General features: G+C 39.2%; 1 protein-coding gene across 1 annotated transcript in view; it reads right to left on the reverse strand.

The window, feature by feature from the left end:
- Positions 1-21,074, reverse strand: part of NSUN6 (NOP2/Sun RNA methyltransferase 6) — an 84,439-nt gene that overhangs the window by 55,638 nt on the left and 7,727 nt on the right. Inside the window, exons 3-5 of the mRNA XM_052651112.1 lie at positions 20,234-20,313; positions 5,916-6,025; positions 4,875-5,028 (exon numbers count right to left, since the gene is read on the reverse strand). Coding sequence (XP_052507072.1) covers positions 4,875-5,028; positions 5,916-6,025; positions 20,234-20,313 — 344 coding nt within the window. The remainder of the gene's footprint in view (positions 1-4,874; positions 5,029-5,915; positions 6,026-20,233; positions 20,314-21,074) is intronic.

The following is a 21,074-nucleotide window of genomic DNA, read 5'->3' on the forward strand; positions in this document are numbered from 1 at the left end:
AGCAATCTTGAGAAAGAAAAACGGAACCAGAGGAATCAGACACCTTGGCTTCTTGGCTTCAAGCTATACTACAAAGCTAAGTCATCAAAACAGTCTAGTACCAGCACAAAGACAGACTTACAGATCAATAGAACAGGGCATAAAGCCCAGAAATAAATCCAAACATCTATGGCCAATTAATCTATGACAAAGGAGGCAAGACTATATATAATGGAGAAAAGACAGTCTTTTCAGTAAGTGGTTCTGAGAAAACTGGACAGCAACATGTAAAAGAATGAAATTAGAATATATTTAACACCATATACAAAAATAAACTCAAAACAGATTAAAGACCTAAAGGTAAGGCTGGATACTCCAAAACTCTATGGAGAAAAACATAGGCAGAATACTGTTTTACATAAATCACAGCAATAGTTTTTTGAATCCACCATCTAGAGTAATGAAAATTAAACAAAAATAAATGGGGCCTAAATAAACTCGAAAGTTTTTGCACAGCAAAGGAAACCATGAACAAAACAAAAAAGCAATCAACAAAATAGGAGAAAAAGATGCAACTCATCTCCAAAGTATACAAATATCTCATGCAGTTCTATATCAAAAAATCAAACAATCCAATCAAAAAATGGGAAGATCTAAACAGACACTTCTCCAAAGATATACAGATTGCCAAACAGCTCACGAGAAGACATACAACATCACTAATTATTTGAGAACTGCAAATCAAAACTACAATGAGTTATCACCTCACACAGGTCAGAATGGCCATTTTCAAAAAGTCTACAAACAATAAATGCTGTAGAGGGTGCGGAAAAAAGGGAACCCTCCCACCTACACTGTCGGTGGGAATGTAAGTTGGTGCAATTTGGAGAACAGTATGAAGGTTCCTTAAAAACCTAAAAATAGAGCCACCACATAAAGTGATCCCAGTCCTGAGCATATATCCAAAGAAAATCATATTTCAAAAAGATACATATCAATAATGTTCACTGCAGCACTGTTTACAATAACCAAGACATGGAAGCAACCTAAATGTCCATCAACAGATAAACTGATAAAGAAAATGTGTTACATATATACAATGGAATGTTACTCAGCCATTAAAAAGAATGAAATAATGCCATTTGCAGCAACATGGATGGACCTAGAGAGTGTCATACAGAGTGAAATAAGTCGGACAGAGAAGAAGAATTACCATATGCATGTCTTTTATGTAGAATCTAAAAAGAAAATGATACAAACGAACTTACAAAACTGAAAGAGACTCACAGACTTAGAAAATGAACTTATGGTTACTGGGGGGGAAGGGATAGTTAGGGAGATTGGTGGTCATGTACATATTTAAAATGGATAACCACAAGGACATACTGAGTATCACACGGAACTCTGCTCAGTGTTAAGTGGCAGCCTGAATGGGAGGCGGGGTCTGGGGGAGAATGGGTACATGCATATGTATGGCTGAGTCCCTCTGTTGTTCACCTGAAACCATCACAACGTTGTTAATCAGCTACACCCCAATACAAAATAAAAATTCTTAAAAAAACAAACTAAAAATAGAGCCACCATGTGATCCAGCAATCCCACTCCTGGGCATAAAATCTGAAGAAAATCATATTTCGAAAAGATACATGCACCCCCGGTGTCTACTGCAGCACAGTTCAGAACAGTCAAGACATGGAAGCACCTAAATGTCCATCAACAGAGAAATGGATAAAGGAGATGTGGTGTGAGTGTGTGTGTGTGTGTATAATGGAATATTACTAAAAAGGAATGAAATAATGCTACTCGCAAGAACATGAATGAACCTAGAAATTCTCATACTAAGCAAGTCAGACAAAAGACAAATATCATATGGTATCACTTACATGCAGAATCTAAAAAAAAATGATACAAATGAACATATTTACAAAACAGAAACAGACTTACAGACTTAGAGAACAAAAATGGTTACCAGGGGGAAGGACAACAGGGAGGGACAGTTTGGAGGCTGGAATTAACAAGTTGGAATCAAGATTGCCAGGACAAACAGCAATAACCTCAGATATGCAGATGACACCACCCTTACGGCAGAAAGTGAAGAGGAACTAAAAAGCCTCTTGATGAAAGTGAAAGAGGAGAGTGAAAAAGTTGGCTTAAAGCTCAACATTCAGAAAACTAAGATCATGGCATCCAGTCCCATCATTTCACGGCAGATAGATGGGGAAACAGTGGCTGACTTTATTTCGGGGGGCTGCAAAATCACTGCAGATGGTGATTGCAGCCGTGAAATTAAAAGACTCTTACTTCTTGGAAGGAATGTTATGACCAACCTAGACAGCATATTAAAAAGCAGAGACATTACTTTGTCAACAAAGGTCCATCTAGTCAAGGCTATCGTTCTTCCAGTGGTCATGTATGGATGCGAGAGTTGGACTATAAAGAAAGCTGAGTGCTGAATAATTGAAGCTTCTGAACTGTGGTGTTGGAGAAGACTCTTGAGAGTCCCTTGGACTACAAGGAGATCCAACCAGTCCATCCTAAAGATCAGTCCTGGGTGTTCATTGGAAGGACTGATGCTGAAGCTGAAACTCCAATACTTTGGCCACTTGATGTGAAGTGCTGACTCATTTGAAAAGACCCTGATGCTGGGAAAGATTGAGGGCAGGAGGAGAAGGGGATGACAGAGGATGAGATGGTTAGATAGCATCACTGACTCAATGGACACGGGTTTGGGTGGACTCCGGGAGTTGGTGTTGGACAGGGAGGTCTGGCGTGCTGCGGTTCATGGGGTCACAAAGAGTCGGACACAACTGAGCAACTGAACTGAACTGAACTATATATAAAACAGATAATCAAGGACCTACTATAGAGTACAAGGAACTCTACTGAATACTCTGCAATAATCTATACGGGAAAATAATCAAAAGAACAGATATATGAACTAAATCACATTTCTGTACATTTATAACTAATGCAACACTGTAAATATTCTTATACTCCAAAAAAAATTAAAATTTTTTTCTAAAAATCAACATTTTCTTGAAAGATGGCTACATTCTACTCCTACCAACAAAGAGAACAGTACTCAGAAGTCTGTGGACCCAGTTACTGGAACCACCATGTCAAATAAGAAGATGAAATGTGTACCAGCTATAACAAAATAAAGGAAGCAGTCAAACTATCATCTCCCTATTACAGACCCAAAGATTAACACACAGATATATGCATATCTTCATATTCAGAAGCACTTCCAGGATGAAGAATGTACTTGTTCTTGGTCATCTGGAAAGTACTGCCACCTCTAGATGGAGGGAATAGCCTATGTCTTTAGAAGAATTAATATCAACTATAAATTCAAACTGCTAAAGTATGAAAAACTGTCCCAGGAATCAGGTAAGTGGCTCTCTTGTAGGTGAATAAATTCACAGCTTTCAGCGTGTCTCCATTAGCTGTCAACTTTGTAGTAACAGAGCTGTCTACAGAATTTCTGAAACAGCCTGAAAACACTAAGCAAAAAGAAAGACACAAATGAACCTACCTACAAAACAGAAACAGACTCACAGACTTGCGGTTTCCAAGAGGGAGTTGGGGGAAGACGTGGACTGGGAGTTTAGGATTAAGAGATATAAGTTTTATATACAGGATGGATAAACAGCAAGGTCCTTCTGTATAGCACAGGGAACTACATTCAATATCCTGTAATAAACATAATGGAAAAGAATATAAAAAAGAATATGTACATATGTATATCTGAGTCACTTTGCTGTATAGTAGAAATGAACACAACACTGTAAATCAACTATATTTCGATTTTAAAAATTATAAGAAACTGGATTATACACAGATTTAATTTGCTTAGCGCCTGCTGGTAAAGAATCCACCTGCAGTGCAGGAGACCTCGGTTCGATTTCTGGGTCAGGAAGATCCGCTGGCAGGGATAGGCTACCCACTCCAGTATTCTTGGGCTTCCCTGGTGGCTCAGCTAGGAAAGAATCCAACTGTAATGCGGGAGACATGGGTTTGATCCCTGGGTTGGGAAGATCCCCTGGAGAAGGGAAAGGCTACCCACTCCAGTATTCTGGCCTGGAGAATTCCATGGACTGTATAGTCCATGGGGTCACAAAGTTGGACATGACTGAGCGACTTTCACTTTCACTTGTAGCAACCAGAGATGATTTTACACTAACTTGTTCTAATTCAGGCGAGCAGGATTTCCCTGGTGGCCCAGGGGATAGGACACCACCTGCCAATGCCGGGGACACAGATTCAATCCCTGATCCGAGAAGATCCCACATGCCGCAGAGCAGCTAAGCCCGCGCACCACCACTACTGAGCCTGTGCTGAAGCCCCTGCGCCGAGAGCCGGTGCTCCTCAGCAAGAGAAGCCACCGCAGCCAGAAGCCCAGGCACAACGGAGACCCAGTGTGGGAATAAATACATGCACTTTTTAATTAAAAAAAATAATAAAAGTTAGGTGTAAGTCCAAACATTAATTTTTAACCACAAGTATTCACATCAGTACTGGCTTTCTGGTAAATTTTTTAGTTAAAATTTTTCTTTTTAATATTAAAACTATAAGCTTTTCTCACACAGACTGTTAAAAAAGATCTGGAGAGGCCATCTAATTCATCCTTTATCAAGATAAATAATGTTATCAAAGATGCAAAACTTTTCAACTTAAGAGACTCCTTAATCTGAGCATTTATGCTTTTAACTAAAAGCATATTTCCCCCCACCCAAAAAATGGCAGTATGTGCTAAACATGTATTTTCCAATTGAACTTATAACAAAAAAAATTAGTCATATAATGCAATTACACATATTTTTACATTATTTTACATTTTCTTTAAACCACAAAAAGCACGCTTATTTTCCCCAAAACAACGGTTGCTGACATACTTCAGTTCAGGCAGCCCACTGAAGATCTCTTTGCGGCTTAGTTCAGAAATCCCGTTTCCAAGAAATATTTTTGTTCCGTCAAATTCTTTGGCTCCTTTCTTACATTTGCCTTTAATATCAGAGTATACAGAAACATGATCTCCACCTTTCATAACTAGAGGAAAGAAGAAAGCCATATTACACTGACATACCTATTCTTTGGCAGAACCATGAAAACTCTTCAAGCTTTAAGACTGGGAAGGCCTAGGGGCATCAGTAGTGGACATGAAGCAGTCTAACCTGGCTCATGGTCTCACTATAACTTCTGACAGAAAATACAACTGTTTACTTTCAAATGTTTGACAACAATAAATCTATTTTTTTCCCCTAGGAAAACAAAGATGCAGGATAGTCTTCAAAACATCCAACCTCAGGGACCTCCCTGACTGTCCAGTGGTTACAACTCTTAATACACGGGACACCTGTTCAACCCGCAATCTGGGAACTAATATCCCACATGCCTTGAGAGGGTCAAAAAAAAAAACACCACAGCAAACATCCAACCTCAGTTGGAAGCCTTTAGCTGAACAGAAAACAAAAGGTGTCTTCTATTTCAATTATTTTCCCCATATCTAACATTCCTTAAAAGAATAAATTAAGAATACTGAGTTTCATCTCAATATTAAGATCCCAGACTTGGAATGTTTCCCCTGCAAATGACAGTTCAGCAGCCTGAGGTTTCAGCACAATTGGGTAAAGAATGGAAAACAAAATTTCACTGACATCTTCCACTCTTTTCATCAGTCATGATCCTCTAACATCATTACAAATGTCCTCAAAGGGAATAAAAGAAATGGGCAGAAAATCCACATCAGATGCCTGATTCATTAGTCCTTTTCAGATACACACCTCAGTGGGCTATACTAAATGCACAACTTGGCAAAGATCTTTGTTAAAGCAAATTTGAAACGTATCTGAGTGAGGATTTAATGAATTTTCAATTTGATGATACACATAAATGTTAGCAGCTGTTTTACAGAGAAACCTAAACGTTATACTCACATTTTGAGGCTGATACAATTCCAGGGACAAAGACATGGGCTCCTCGTAACACAGCATTGCCACACTGGGCTCCAACAATGACTTCACAAGGTTGTTGTTTTATATTCTTCCTAGAGAAGAGGAGTGAAAGTGTAAAGAGTGATGCACCTCCAACATCAACCAACCTTTTCAGGGTTTCAAACTAACCCTAAATAAATAACCTCTTTAGTCTTCATTATTCCAAATGAACAAATGAGAAAAAGTTGGAAGAAAGAAGATAAATACACAAGAAATAATTTCTTAAAAACTACAAAGGCCTTCCCTGGTGGTCCAGTGGTTGAGAATCCACCTGCCAACACAGGGAGCATGGGTTCAATCCCTGATCCGGGAAGATTCCACACGCCGTGGGACAACTTAAGCCCTTGTGCCACAACTACCAAACCCACATGTCCTAGAGCACGTGCTCTGCAACAAGAGAAGCCACCACAATGGGAAGCACACACAGAACCAGAGAGGAGCCCCTGCTGGCCGCAACCAGAGAAAGCCCACAGGCAGCACCGAAGGAGCCCCTGCTGGCCGCAACCAGAGAAAGCCCACAGGCAGCACCGAAGACACGGCGCAGCCAAAAATTAATAAATAAAGTCTGGGTTTTTTTTAAATTACAAAGAGGATGGGCACTTGAGAAGAAAATCTTGGTGCAAGGTAGTAAGTGGCATCAAAAATTGCTTCATCAAATACAACTGATGAATACAAGAAAGAAGCCGACTTACAGATACGGGGAACAAACTAGTAGGGACAGGGAGATGGGGGGGCAAGACAGGAGTCGGGGATTAAGAGGTACACACTGTTACATTCAAAATAACCCACAAGAGTCTATGATACAGGGAATATAGCCAATATTCTTTTCTATACTGAAGTACAGTTGATTTACAATGCTGAGTAAGCTTCAAGTATATAGCAAAGTGATTCATATATATTTGTATATATATATATGAATATATATTCATATATATGTGTGTATACATACATATATATATACACACACATACACACACACTCTTTTCCATATTCTTTTCCCTTATAGGTTATTACTATATATTGAATATAGTTCCCTATGCTATACAACAGAAGCTTGTTGCTTATCTATTTCAAATATAGTAATGTCTGCTCAATCCATATTGCTAATTTATCCCACATCCTCACCTGCCCCCTTTGGTAACTACAAATTTATTTTTTATGTCTGAGTCTACTTCCCTTCTGTAAATAAATCCATTTGTATCTTTTTTTTCTGGATTCCATGTACATGTGGTTTCACGTGGTACTCATCTTTCTCTGACTGACTTCACTTAGTATGATCATCTCTAGGTCCATCCATGTTGCTGCAAATGGTATTACTTCACTCTTTTTTATGGTATAGCCAATATTTTATAACTATAAATGGAGCATAACCTTTAAAAATTGTGAATCACTATACTGCATACCTATAATTTATATCAACTATACCTCAATTAAAAAAAAAATCTAAGGCAGGACTAAGGTCATAGGAAATAACACACCTATAATTTATATCAACTATACCTCAATTAAAAAAAAAAAATCTAAGGCAGGACTAAGGTCATAGGAAATGACACACAGGGTAGAACAGGCCAAGGCAGCCCTTGGGTCCCAGCCTGGTGTCTGTTATCAACAGCTCTGATGCCTACTGTGTTAGAAGGGACATGATCAAGCGTTTATACTCTAATCCAATGAAGCTCTACGTAGATTAAAACCACAACCCCAAAGGAAAAAAAAATGCTTCATCATTTAACAAGCAGTGCTGTTTCATAATAGCATTAGGAGAGAAGAGCAATAACGTTTATCTTCAAAGACTAAAACAGACAACATGTGAGAAATGCAAAAACATTTCTGAAGTGGTAGACTGGCACACAGTAAATTAATGCTTTAAACAAGATAAAGATAAGTTCTTTCCTCCTCTGCTATCCAACTTTCTTCAGTGTTCTCCAGTTTCTCACCTCCCATCCATCCCTTGAAACTGAAGCCTGGTATCACTTCTAACACTCAGAGCAGACTTTCTCAAAGGTCAGGGGTACCTATGTGATGAGCCCCAAAGAAACATCTCAAGTACTGCACCTCTGATGGGGTTCCCTGGTTGGCAACACGTCATATGTATGGTCCTAACTCCTTGCAGTTTTAAGTGCATTTTAAGTGAATTCAAGGAATTCAGTGTATTTTCTTGTCAAGATCTCCAACTGATCATATCTCAGTAAGCTTCTCAGATTTATCCTCCTCCTTCCAGGTCCCACACTCACTGCTCACTCTCCAGCTATTTCTGGACGAGGTTCATTTCTCCAGGTTCTCAAACATGCCATCATCTCTTCTCGCTTTGTATCCCAAACCTTGGCAATCTCATGGTTTCGGTGACCACTTACAAAGATAACCTATATATTCTTTATTTTACTGAAGTATAGTTGTTTATAATGTTGTGTTAATCTCTGCTGTACCACAATGTGAACCAGCTATTCTTTTTCATATTCTTTTCCATTATAGTTTATCACTGGATATTGACTATACCTCCCTGTGCTATTCAGCTGGACCTTACTGTGAACCCACATATTCTAATGATCAGTCTTTCTAGACTGATTATCTGCAGACAGCTGTGCACAGATGTCCTATAGCTACTTCACACTCAACAAGTCCTAAACAATGTTATGATTCCCTGATCGACTCCTCAAATCCTTGGAAACAGCCCAAAGCTTCATCCTCCTGTGTTTCCAGTCAAAATGACGTTATCTACCTGAGCAGCCAGAACACAAATCCTGGCATCATCTTGAATCACCTCCTAAAACTTCTAACTCAACATTCACTGAGTGACCAAACAATGCCACCTCTAATTCTCTGACACGTCTCCCAGGCCCTTCCACCCCCAACATCAGACTTACATCATCTGATCACCAGATATCGTTTCATCCAGTGATCCAACTTCTGTGTTTTATCTTTGGTTGCTTTCAGACCCTCCTGATGTCTCTGGTGTTCTTCAGTTTCATTCTGAGGCACCTAGTCATGTATTTATCTTTACTTTTGCCTTCAGATACTGTATTTCTTAAATCTGACTTTCATCAATTCTGGAAAATTCATTATATTTTTGAATACTGTCTCTCCCACATTATTTCTCATCTCTACATCTGGGATTCATTAGGAACACGTAGTACCTTTTCATTCTTGTTCTCATGACTCAGTTTCGTATTTCCTATTGCTTTAGACCTCCTTTACCTGCTGTATTCTAGGTGATGGGCCATAAGCCATCTTCTAGTTCATTAATTCTCTCATCTGTTGAGTCTAGAGTTTAACTCACTGAATGACTTTTTAATTTTAATGAAATTTTAATGTCTAGAAATTCTTTTTCAATTCTTTTTTTCCCTCTTAGGGTCTTTTATGTTTTAGATTCTCCCTTTTGCTTTTAATCGTTTTCAAGGAGACTAATTTTATAGTGCCTACCAATTAGCTCTCTTTGCTACATTCTGGGCTTCCCATGTGAACAGCTGGTAAAGAATCCACCTGCCAATGCAAATGCAAGAGACGTGGGTTCAATCCCTGGAGTAGGAAATGGCAACCCACTCCAGTATCCCTGCATGGAAAATTCCATGGACAGAGGAGCGTGGTGGGGGCTACAGTTCATGAAGTTGCAGAGACTCACACATGATTGAGTACACACTGGCTGGCTTCAGTTCTGGGGGAAATCTAATCCCTCAATCTGTTGTACATGCTGGTTCTCACTCATGGTAGTTTGATTCCTAGTGTAGCTTCTAACTATAAGAAAGAAACATGACCTGGGCTGACAGGTGCCACTCTGCAGTGCTTTTGCCAAGCACCTCAAGAACTGGCTTAGGATCCAATTCTTATGTCAATTTCCCAAACCACAGGTGTCAAGACCACATGGGTAGGATGAATTTGAACTCCAAACCCTTACAGGTATGGAACTGCTGTTGTGCATGTCATAGGTTTTTTCCCCCCAACCCAGGCTCCATGGCAAGAGAGCTACAACTCCTAATTACTGCCCTGCACTGACTTTTGGATGGTTCTCACCTCTTAGCACTAACAGCCTGTTGTTAAAACCAACGCCCCTAAGTTCAGGGGACCAAGCACCTTCTCCCTCAAACCCTTCAACCCTTAATCTTAGCTCACGCACTTACTGCTCAATTTTCAGTTACCCTTCATTCTAACCCCCGAGTATCTCACTAAGGTTCTTAATCATTCTGTTGTCCATGTTATGCCCTATTTTTTGTTCAGTGTTCCTAGGCCTAAGTAGCAGAAACAATCTCAAGTTATCTAGTTCACCATACTGCTGGAGATAAAAGACTAAAATAGCTCCCTAACTCGGCTCCAGGCTTGCAATTCATCTTCTGAAAAAAGTGTTTTCAGGCTTTTTTCGCTGCAATCCAATGTGAGAAATGCACTTGAATGGCATCCCAGTACACATGTGTGCCTATCCACACTTACATTTATAGCAACTGTTTCACGAAACACCTTCCCATGTACACTCCAGGATATTATATAATAAAATCCCTATTCCTTAAAAAAAAAAACTATAAACAACCAGTTAAACTGATTTCACAACTTACTAATAAGTCAACGTCTACATGTAGTTTGGGGGAAAAAAAAGCTTTATACTACTACCAGTATTATATTTCTAAAATCATGACTGTAACAAGAGTTATTTGGCTCCTATATTCCATGTGAAAAAATAAAACATTTCTTAGTTTCAAAAAATAACCCTTCCAAAGGACACATGTACCCCAATGTTCACTGTAGCGCTATTTACAACAGCCAGGACATGAAAACAACTTAAATGTCCATCAACAGAGGAATGAATAAAGATGTGGCACAAATATAAATAAAATTATTACTCAGCCATAAAACAGAATGAGACTGGGGCATCTGTAGAGATGTAGATGGACTGGAGACTGTCATACAGAGTGAAGTCAGTCAGAAAGAGAAAAACAAATGTTGTATATGAGCACATAGATGTAGAATCTACAAAAACGGTATAGATGATCTCATTGGCAATACATATCATACATATATATGATACGTATACAAATGTGGCTGATTCACTCTCCTGCGCAACAGAAACTAGTAATAGCACAGCACTGTAAAGCTATACTCCAATAAAAATTAATCAAAATTAAAATGAATCCTCCACATTTCACTCTAGCTCTTCTAACTTCAACATCTTTCACCAACCTCTCTGAAAACTGATAGATTCCCTGTCACTTTTGTCACAAACCACCATGTATTTTCATACCTCTGGACCTTTGCACGTACCTTCTCTCTATCTTGTGAACCCTTGCCTACTTTATCTCATCTATCTCCTTCTTACTCACCTACAAGGCTCAACTGAAATACCATGTCTTTGGAGAAAATCTTTACCTGCTTCTTTGCATTCAGCTCTTCCTCTTCTCTGCTTGGATGGTACTTAATTCATATCCCTCCCCAGGAATCTACTGCAGTTTGACTTGTACCAATATTCACCTGCTTTTAGACTAAACTATGTTTCACCCATCTGTATATCTTGGGTCCTCATACACAGTTCAGTTCAGTTGCACAGTCGTGTCCAACTCTTTGCGACCCCATGAACCACAGCACACCAGGCCTCCCTGTCCATCACCAACTCCCAGAGTCCACCCAAACCCATGTCCACTGACTCGGTGATGCCATGCAACCATCTCATCCTCTGTCATCCCCTTCTCCTCCTGCCCTCAATCTTCAAAAAATATTTTGTGAAATGGAACTCTGTAATGTTAATCAGAAAGTTTTTATGAGAATACCATTTCACTGAAAGGAGAGAATGGGAGACTATGGGGAAGAGCATTGACATAGTGGGCCAGGGACTTTCCTGGTGCTCCAGTAGTTAAGAATCCACTTGAGTTCAATCCCTGGTTAGGGAACTAAGATCCCACATGTTGCAGGGCAACTAAGCCCACATGCCTCAATTAGAGACCCACCACATCCAAAAATAAAAACAAACAAAAAACCACCTTTCTTTGGAAGGCCTGGTGATGAGGCTGATCCTTGGCTAGCAAACTGGAACTCAGAATCAGAGGATTTCCCACTCTTAACTGATTCAGTTCAGTTCAGTTCATTTGCTCAGTCATGTCTGACATTTTGCAACCCCATGGACTGCAGCACGCCAGGCCTCCCTGTCCATCACCAAGGGCAGCTCAATGTGCCTACATTATCTGTAACAATTTGTAAACCAATAATATGGTTTATGGTGGACACTGACTTCCCTTCTGGGAGGATAGAATTTGTGTACCTACCAGGCACGAGCTGCCCACACAACCAGCCCTAAATGAAAACCCTGGATGCCTGTCTCTAAGGAGCTTTCCTGGATGGTGACATCTCACACATGCATGGTCATCCTTGTTGCTGGGGGAGTTAACTGCACACTGCATGACTCCACTGGAAACAGACTCTGCAGTTTACAAATGGTTTTCCCTAGACTTCATCCCAGGCAGCTTTTATTTTGTTGATTTTGCTTCAGATTCTTTCACTGTAATAAACTATGGTCACAAGTACGACTACATGTGGAATCCTCTGAGTCCTCCAAGAGAATCACTGAGCTGGGGAGTGGTCTTCGGGAATCTTTCAACACAAGTAGTAACTGTATAAAAACATAAGATCGTATATATATGCAAGTGTCAAGGTGCAAGTCAGCACTGCTGAAGTTTTAGTGAGGGAATATAAAAGTCAATGTAGGGCCATAAAAAAAATACTAAAAGCTTGATTTTCATTAAAATGTTTTTAAACAAAAGAGTGAAGCAATAGCATTAAAGACAGGTGATGTTCCAAGAATACAGTAATAAAGACTGGAGAAAAATAGCAAGAAGGTGCTTAGAATAAGAGAAAACTAATTAAAACAGCTAAAAATGAGGTGCCTATGAATTAAAGACCCACTAAAGAGAGGCTCAAGATTATGAGAATGCATATAAAAAATACACTTACCTACTTGGCATGTATTTAACTGCATATATTAGCAACCCTTCAGTAAAAGGAAGATAATATAATTTTGAGATATCACACAATCATGATATCTCATTTGCACACATATTATCTGATATCTTATAACCCCGCATCAGAGGTAAGGGGCAGCGGCTGTGCTTTGCTGGAGCAGCCGTGAAGACAGACCCCACGTCCAAGGTAAGAGAAACCCAAGTAAGACGGTAGGCGCTGAGAGAGGGCATCAGAAGGCAGACAGATGGAAACCACAATCACAGACAACTAGCCAATCTGATCACACGGACCACAGCCTTGTCTAACTCAGTGAAACTAAGCCATGCCAACGGCCGGGTCATGGTGGAAAGGTCTGACAGAATATGGTCCACTGGAGAAGGGAATGGCAAACCACTTTCTTGCCTTGAGAACCTCATGAACAGTATGAAAAGGCAAAAACATAAGACATTGAAAGATGAACTCCCCAGGTTGGTAGGTGCCCAATATGCTACTAGAGATCAGTGGAGAAATAACTCCAGAAAGAATGAAGGGATGGAGCCAAAGCAAAAACAACACCCAATTGTGAATGGGACTGGTGATGGAAGCAGGGTTCGATGCTATAAAGAGCAATACTGCATAGGAACATGGAATGTTAGGTCCATGAATCAAGGCAAATTGGAAGTGGTCAAACAGGAGATGACAAGAGTGAACATCAACATTCTAAGAATCAGTGAACTAAGATGGACTGGAATGGGTGAATTTACCTCAGATGACCATTATATCTACTACTGTGGGCAGGAATCCCTTAGAAGAAATGGAGTAGCCATCATAGTCAACAAAAGAGTCCAAAGCGCAGTACTTGGGTGCAATCTCAAAAACGACAGAATGATCTGTTTGTTTCCAAGGCAAACCATTCAATATTAAGGTAATCCAAGTCTATGCCCCAACCAGTAACAATGAAGAAGGTGAACAGTTCTATGAAGACCTAAAAGACCTCCTAGTTAACACCCAAAAATGATGTCCTTTTCATTATAGGGGACTGGAAGGCAAAAGGAGGAAGTCAAGAAACACCTGGAGTAACTGGCAAATTTGGCCTTGGAGTACAGAATGAAGCAGGGCAAAGGCTAACAGAGTTCTGCCAAGAGAACACACTGGTCATAGCAAACACCCTCGTCCAACAACACAAGAGAAGACTAAACATGGACATCACCAGATGGCCAACACCGAAATCAGATTGATTATATCCTTTGCAGCCAAAGACGGAGAAGCTCTACACAGTCAGCAAAAAAAGACAGGGAGCTGACTGTGGCTCAGATCATGAACTCCTATTGCCAAATTCAGACTTAAATTGAAGAATGTGGGGAAAACCATTAGACCATTAAGGTATGACCTAAATCAAATCCCTTATGACTACACAGTGGAAGTGAGAAATAGATTTAAGGGACTAGATCTGATAGAGTGCCTGATGAACTATGGACAGAGGTTCGTGACATTGTTCAGGAGACAGGGATCAAGACCATCTCCAAGAAAAAGAAATCCAAAAAAGCAAAATGGCTGTCTGAGGAGGCCTTACAAATAGCTATTAAAAAAAGGGAAGCGAAAAGGAAAGGAGAAAAGGAAAGATATACCCATTTGAATGCAGAGTTGCAAAGAATAGCAACGAGAGATAAGAAAGACTTCCCCAGCGATCAATGCATAGAAATAGAGGAAAACAATAGAATGGGAAAGACTAGAGCTCTCTTCAAGAAAATTAGAGATACCAAGGGAACATTTCATGCAAAGATGGGCTCAATAAAGGACAGAAATGGCCTGGACCTAACAGAAGCAGAAGATATTAAGAAGAGGTGGCAAGAATACACGGAAGAACTGTACAAAAAAGATCTTCACGACCCAGAAAATCACGACGGTGTGATCGCACACCTAGAGCCAGACATCCTGGAATGTGAAGTCAAGTGGGCCTTAGGAAGCATCACTACAAACAAAGCTAGTGGAGGTGATGGAATTCCAGTTGAGCTATTTCAAATCCTGAAAGATGACGCAAATTTGGAATATGCCAGCAAGTTTGGAAAACTCAGCAGTGGCCACAGGACTGGAAAAGGTCAGTTTTCATTCCAATCCCAAAGAAAGGCAATGCAAAAGAATGCTCAAATTACCACACAATTGCACTCATCTCACACGCTAGTAAATTAATGCTCAAAATTCTCCAAGCCAGGCTTCAGCAATACGTGAACCGTGAACTTCCTGATGTTCAAGCTGGTTTTAGAAAAGGCAGAGGAACCAGAGATCAAATTGCCAACATCCGCTGGATCATGGAAAAAGCAAGAGAGTTCCAGAAAAACATCTATTTCTGCTTTATTGACTATGCCAAAGCCTTTGACTGTGTGGATCACAATAAACTGTGGAAAATTCTGAAAGAGATGGGAATACCAGACCACCTGACCTGCCTCTTGAGACACCTGTATGCAGGTCGGAAAGCAACAGTTAGAACAGGACATGGAACAACAGACTGATTCCTAATAGGAAAAGGAGTATGTCAAGGCTGTATATTGTCACCCTGCTTATTTAACTTATATGCAGAGTACATCATGAGAAACACTGGGCTGGAAGAAGAACAAGCTGGAATCAAGATTGCCGGGAGAAATATCAATAAACTCAGATATGCAGATGACACCACCCTTATGGCAGAAAGTGAAGAGGAACTCAAAAGCCTGTTGATGAAAGTGAAAGAGGAGAGTGAAAAAGTTGGCTTAAAGTTCAACATTCAGAAAACTAAGATCATGGCATCTGGTCCCATCACTTCATGGCAAACAGATGGGGAAACAGTGGCTGACTTTATTTTTCTGGGCTCCAAACTCACTGCAGATGGTGACTTCAGCCATGAAATTAAAAGACATTTACTCCTTGGAAGAAAAGTTATGACCAACCTAGACAGCATATTAAAAAGCAGAGACATTACTTTGCCAACAAAGGTCCATCTAGTTAAGGCTATGGTTTTCCAGTGGTCATGTATGGATGTGAGAGTTGGACTGTGAAGAAAGCTGAGCGCCGAAGAATTGATGCTTTTGAACTGTGGTGCTGGAGAAGACTCTTGAGAGTCCCTTGGACTGCAAGGATATCCAACCAGTCCATCCTAAAGGAGATCAGTCCTGTGTGTTCACTGGAGACACTGATGTTGAAGCTGAAACTCCAATACTTTGGCCACTTGATGCGAAGAGCTGACTCATTTGAAAAGACCCTGATGCTGGGAAAGGTTGAGGGCAGAAGGAGAAGGGGACGACAGAAGATGAGATGGTTGGATGGCATCACCGACTCGATGGACATGGGTTTGGGTGGACTCCAGGAGTTGGTGATGGACAGGGAGGCCTGGCGTGCTGTGGTTCATGGGGTCGCAGAGAGTCGGACACAACTGAGCGACTGAACTGAACTGAATCTGGTATCTCATTTGCATAATATAATTTTGATATCACATGATCATGATATCTCATTTGCATGTCAACCAAATGTTTCTTTTCAGCAGGATTGCTATTTGTATTGAACCAGCAATCTTTGAGCAATTACTTGAATATTCCATTGTATTCACCCTATTATTTCATACATACAAACAGTAATTGAAAACTAAAGTGCTAATTCTAGTGGCAAGGCAACTATGAGAAATGGAAATGGAACGGCTGGAAGAGAAGGGCAAACTCAATCTCATTTGTATCTCAAGATATTTCTGGTACTGAATTATACTTAATTATTAGGGAAAGTTAACTTTCTGACCTGCTAGAAATAGATTTTTATCAAAAAGGAAAGAATACCAACAGACAATATACAGAGACCCTTAAAAATTACAAATTGAATATTGGCCTAAAAAATTCTATTGATTTAAATGCAGTCTTTAAAAAATGATGGTTGCAGTATGGTGTTTAATATACTCTTGTATGGATGCAGAAAACAAACTTATGGCTACCACAGGAGAGGGATAAATCAGGAGAGTGGGACCGTCCTATATACATTATTATAAGTTAAAGAGATAATTATTACTAATAAGGACCTACTCTGTAGCACAGGGAACTCTACCCAACACTGTGTAACCACCTAAATGGGAAAAGAATCCAAAAAAAGAGTGAATATATGTGTATGTATAACTGATTCACTTTCCAGTACAGCAAAAACTAACACAACATTGTAAATCAACTATACAACAATAAACATTTTAAAAAGATACTCTTATACGGGGGGATAAATTAGGAGTTTGGGATTAACATACACACACTAATACATATAATATAGATAATCAACAAGGACCTGTTGTATAGCACAGGGAACTAAACCAAATATTTTGTAAAAACCTTTAAGAGAAAAGAATCTGAAAAGGAATATATAATTAAAGCACTCTGCTGTACACCTGAAACTAACATCACACCATAAGTCAACTATATTTCAATTAAAAAAATGAAAAAAACTTTGAAGCAAGAGAAGACTGGCTTTCAATTTTCTCTTTTAAGTTTTTCAATAAAGTTGACATTGATACCATCAACTTCAGCAGTACCACCTTACTTTAATCTAATTACCATTGGTAAAACCTTCCTAACATTAAAATATATTTGATCAAGACTTTCCTGGCAGTCCAGTGCTTAGGACTTTGCCTTCCATTGCAGGGGGTGCAAGTCTGATCCCTGGTTGGAAAGCTAAGATCCCACATGCCTTGTGGCTGAAAAATCAAAACATTAAAAAAAAAAAAAAATAGAAGCAATACTGAAATAAATTTTAAAACTTAAAAAAATTATTAAATATATACATATATTTGCTAAGTAAATTAAATATCATGTTAAATAAAATGAAGGAACCTGAATTTTATGTTGAGATTTACTTTTTGAATTGTTTTCTCTCTTTAAATTGTTTAACCTATATTTTGATATCCTAAATCGTTGTGAAATGTTGAGCTTCTAGTAAAAAAGATTTGTCAACGAGTACAAGTACACATATATTCCTTTTTCTAAAGCCCACATAAATGGGGGAAGAAAAATTTGAAAGAAAATTCAATTTTCAAGAAATCTAAGCAGCAGCTAAGTGAGATGGCTGGATGGCATCACCGACTCAATGGACGTGAGTTTGAGTGAACTCCAGGAGATGGTGATGGACAGCGAGGCCTGGCATGCTGCGATTCATGGGGTTGCAAAAAGTCTGACACAACTGAGCGACTGAACTGAACTGAAGATGCAAGTGATGAAGAGTAATTAGCTGACACAGTGAAATCTGGATCAAATCCAATTCCTCAATAGGATATGACTGTTTCTGAAAAGGAAAGGCTCTTGGATACCCAAACAATTATTCATTACTCAGCACCAAAGGGTCAGGCAGAAAGAAGGAAGGTCTGGGTATGTCATGTCAGTCCCATTCCTTACGGATAAAGCCAAAAGAGGAATTGGACTGGTAGAAGTGGTTGGTGGAAGTTTTAGGGCAGCTATAAGAAGTTCTTCATTTTTCATAGTGGAAAGTCAAAAGATACCTAATAAAACTGGTGATGAGTTTAAAAGACAAAATAGAGCTGACATGCTCCTTTCAGAAATGAAAGGTAGGTGTATGAATCCACAATCCTAAAAGATTTCTCAGTGCTTTCCTGTTAACTCACTGTCGGTGTTACACAGTTCACTAATGTTTTAATGAGTAGCTTACTCACTACAAAGAATAGGACGAAAGGATTATTATGAAGCCAGTAAGAAGAATGAAACAGAGTTACATAGATTATGGAAAACTATGGGCATCGTGGAATGATGTCCAGTGTATTCTAAAATGAATCTCAGATCTCAGAAGACCTGTGACTGATCAACTATAGTAAGTAGTTGGTTTTAAACTAAATAGGAATGAGAGAAATCAGAACAGTGGTTTCCTAGTATGGAGGGCAGAATGCAGAGAATTTTCTGGTGATGGAAATGGTGTATATCTTGATGGGGGTGAGTCCTGACTACATAGTTGTATGAATTTAGCAAAACTCGGCACACTTAAGTAAGACTCCTCCATTCACTAATGCGATGTTCCTCTTAACAAAAATATACAATAAGGAGTTTATAGACTCAATTTTAACTGCAAAAGTAATACGTGTTTACAGTAAAAAAAATAAATAAACCAGAAATGTTACAATTAGAGCCTCTTCTTACCTAGTTTCTCCCAACCTCCTCAGAGTTAAGCACTCAGAATTAATCCCTGTTAATAGTTGGGTATATTATACCCTCCAGAATTTTTTCTGTGTATAAATAAATATACATAAATCTTTAGTATTTAATTGCAAAATAAATGTGGTTATCCTACACAGAGCATCATACTTTATGTGTTTAAGTAATTGTAAATATCATCATTCATTTGTACATATAATTCTCCCACATTAAAGGCTGTATTTGACCACTAAATTATCAATACTTAAAAGCTTTAACAAAATGATTTTTATGTTTATTACTACTCTTAGGGGTATTAAAAAATTTTTTTATCACAATTAGGGATTTAAAAATGCTCTTTGGGAACAGAATTCCCATTATAATATGAAGGCCTTTTTTTTTTTTTTTCCTTTTTTAAATACATGCCTTCCAAACACAGTAAATCTTCTATTTAGCTGTGCTTAGTTGCTCAGTCGTGTCTAGCTCTTTGCAACCCCATGGACTGTAGCCCACCAGGCTTCTATGTCCATAGAGATTCTCCAGGCAAGAATACTGGAGTGGGTTGCCATTCCCTTCTCCAGGGGATCTTCCCAACCCAGGGATCAAACCCAGGTCTCCCACATTGCAGGCCAATTCTTCACTGTCTGAGCCACCAGGGAAGCCCAAGAATACTGGAGTAGGTAGCCTATTCCTTCCCCAGGGGATCTTCTCAACCCAGGGATGGAACTGGGGCCTACTGCATTGCAGGAGGATTCTTTACCAGCTGAGCTACCGTGGTAGCCCGTTCTACTCAGAGAATACAGTAATTTAACATCACTGTGAATTAATAAAATTTTACAAATGTATCAATTATGAAAATAGGAAACACTGTTGCTTTGTATTTCTGTTGTAGCTCCAAAAAAGTTTTAATTTAGCAGTGGAATCTCTTAAGATATACAAGTAAACAAATGTCTTAGGGAATGAAAAAAAATCAATCACCACTAAATGGAACTAATATGCATTCCTCTCAAGATAGCTGAGTCTATTCCCAGTGTTCTTTTGTAGTATTTTCCACGACAGACAATGTAGTCAACGTTTATCAAGTTTGTGAATTCCTATCTAAATAAAGCTGCTAACAGAGAAACTTAGTTCTATCACCAAACAGCAAAAAAAAGAACCTGTGACAAATTTTTATTTATAAGAATACAATTTGAAAATGAAATAGTTACAAACCTAGGTCCAATAACAGGAATAAGTAAGACATCCTGAAGGTCTGGATGCTGAAGAATAGGAAAACTTAATCCATTAAACTGCTGTTGAAAATAAACACAGAGGATTACAAAGCAATCAACACACTGGGTAAATTTCAAATTACAGAGCTTTTTAGTGTCATTACCTAACAGAGCATAAAGTTTGATTTAGGATTATTTTCATTTTTTTCCATGGGATACTCCAAAAAAAAAATCAAAGACTTCAAAACAACATTTTCTCTATAATTTGATTCTCAAGTTTCTTGACTTCTTTACAAGTAAAAAGCTCAATTTTGTTTAGTGTGACTTTGTAAACACAAACCATGTTAACCTTAAGTGACCTACTTTGAAAACACATATCCAATATAGAGTTGCATGACTAGGACATTAAAGACTGAAATTTTTAAATGCTGTGTGTTATATATTATCAACACTGAATGCCATGTCAGTTTTTTGTTTGCCTGTTTGTTTTTGGTAGCACCGTGGTATATGAGATTTTAGTTCCCCTACCAGGGATTGAACCCATGCCCCCCACAGTGGAAGTGCAGAGTCTCAACCACTGGACCACTAGGGAAGTCCTGCCACGTCAGTTTTGATGATGCTTCCTGGCAAAGGCTGAGGATATTCAGTATCCTCCACCATAGTTGGCCTTCAGACTAGAAACAGGTGCAGGGCCAGCAGCAAAGGTGCCAAGGCTAACTCCCAGTCTCATGGGTATGAAGAAGGAAATGGCAACCCATGCCAGTACTCTTGCCTGGAGAATCCCAGGGACAGAGGAGCCTGGTGGGCTGCTGTCCATAGGGTCGCAGAGTCGGACACAACTA

Source organism: Budorcas taxicolor, chromosome 13, assembly GCF_023091745.1.
Source record: "Budorcas taxicolor isolate Tak-1 chromosome 13, Takin1.1, whole genome shotgun sequence".
NCBI lineage: Eukaryota > Metazoa > Chordata > Mammalia > Artiodactyla > Bovidae > Budorcas > Budorcas taxicolor.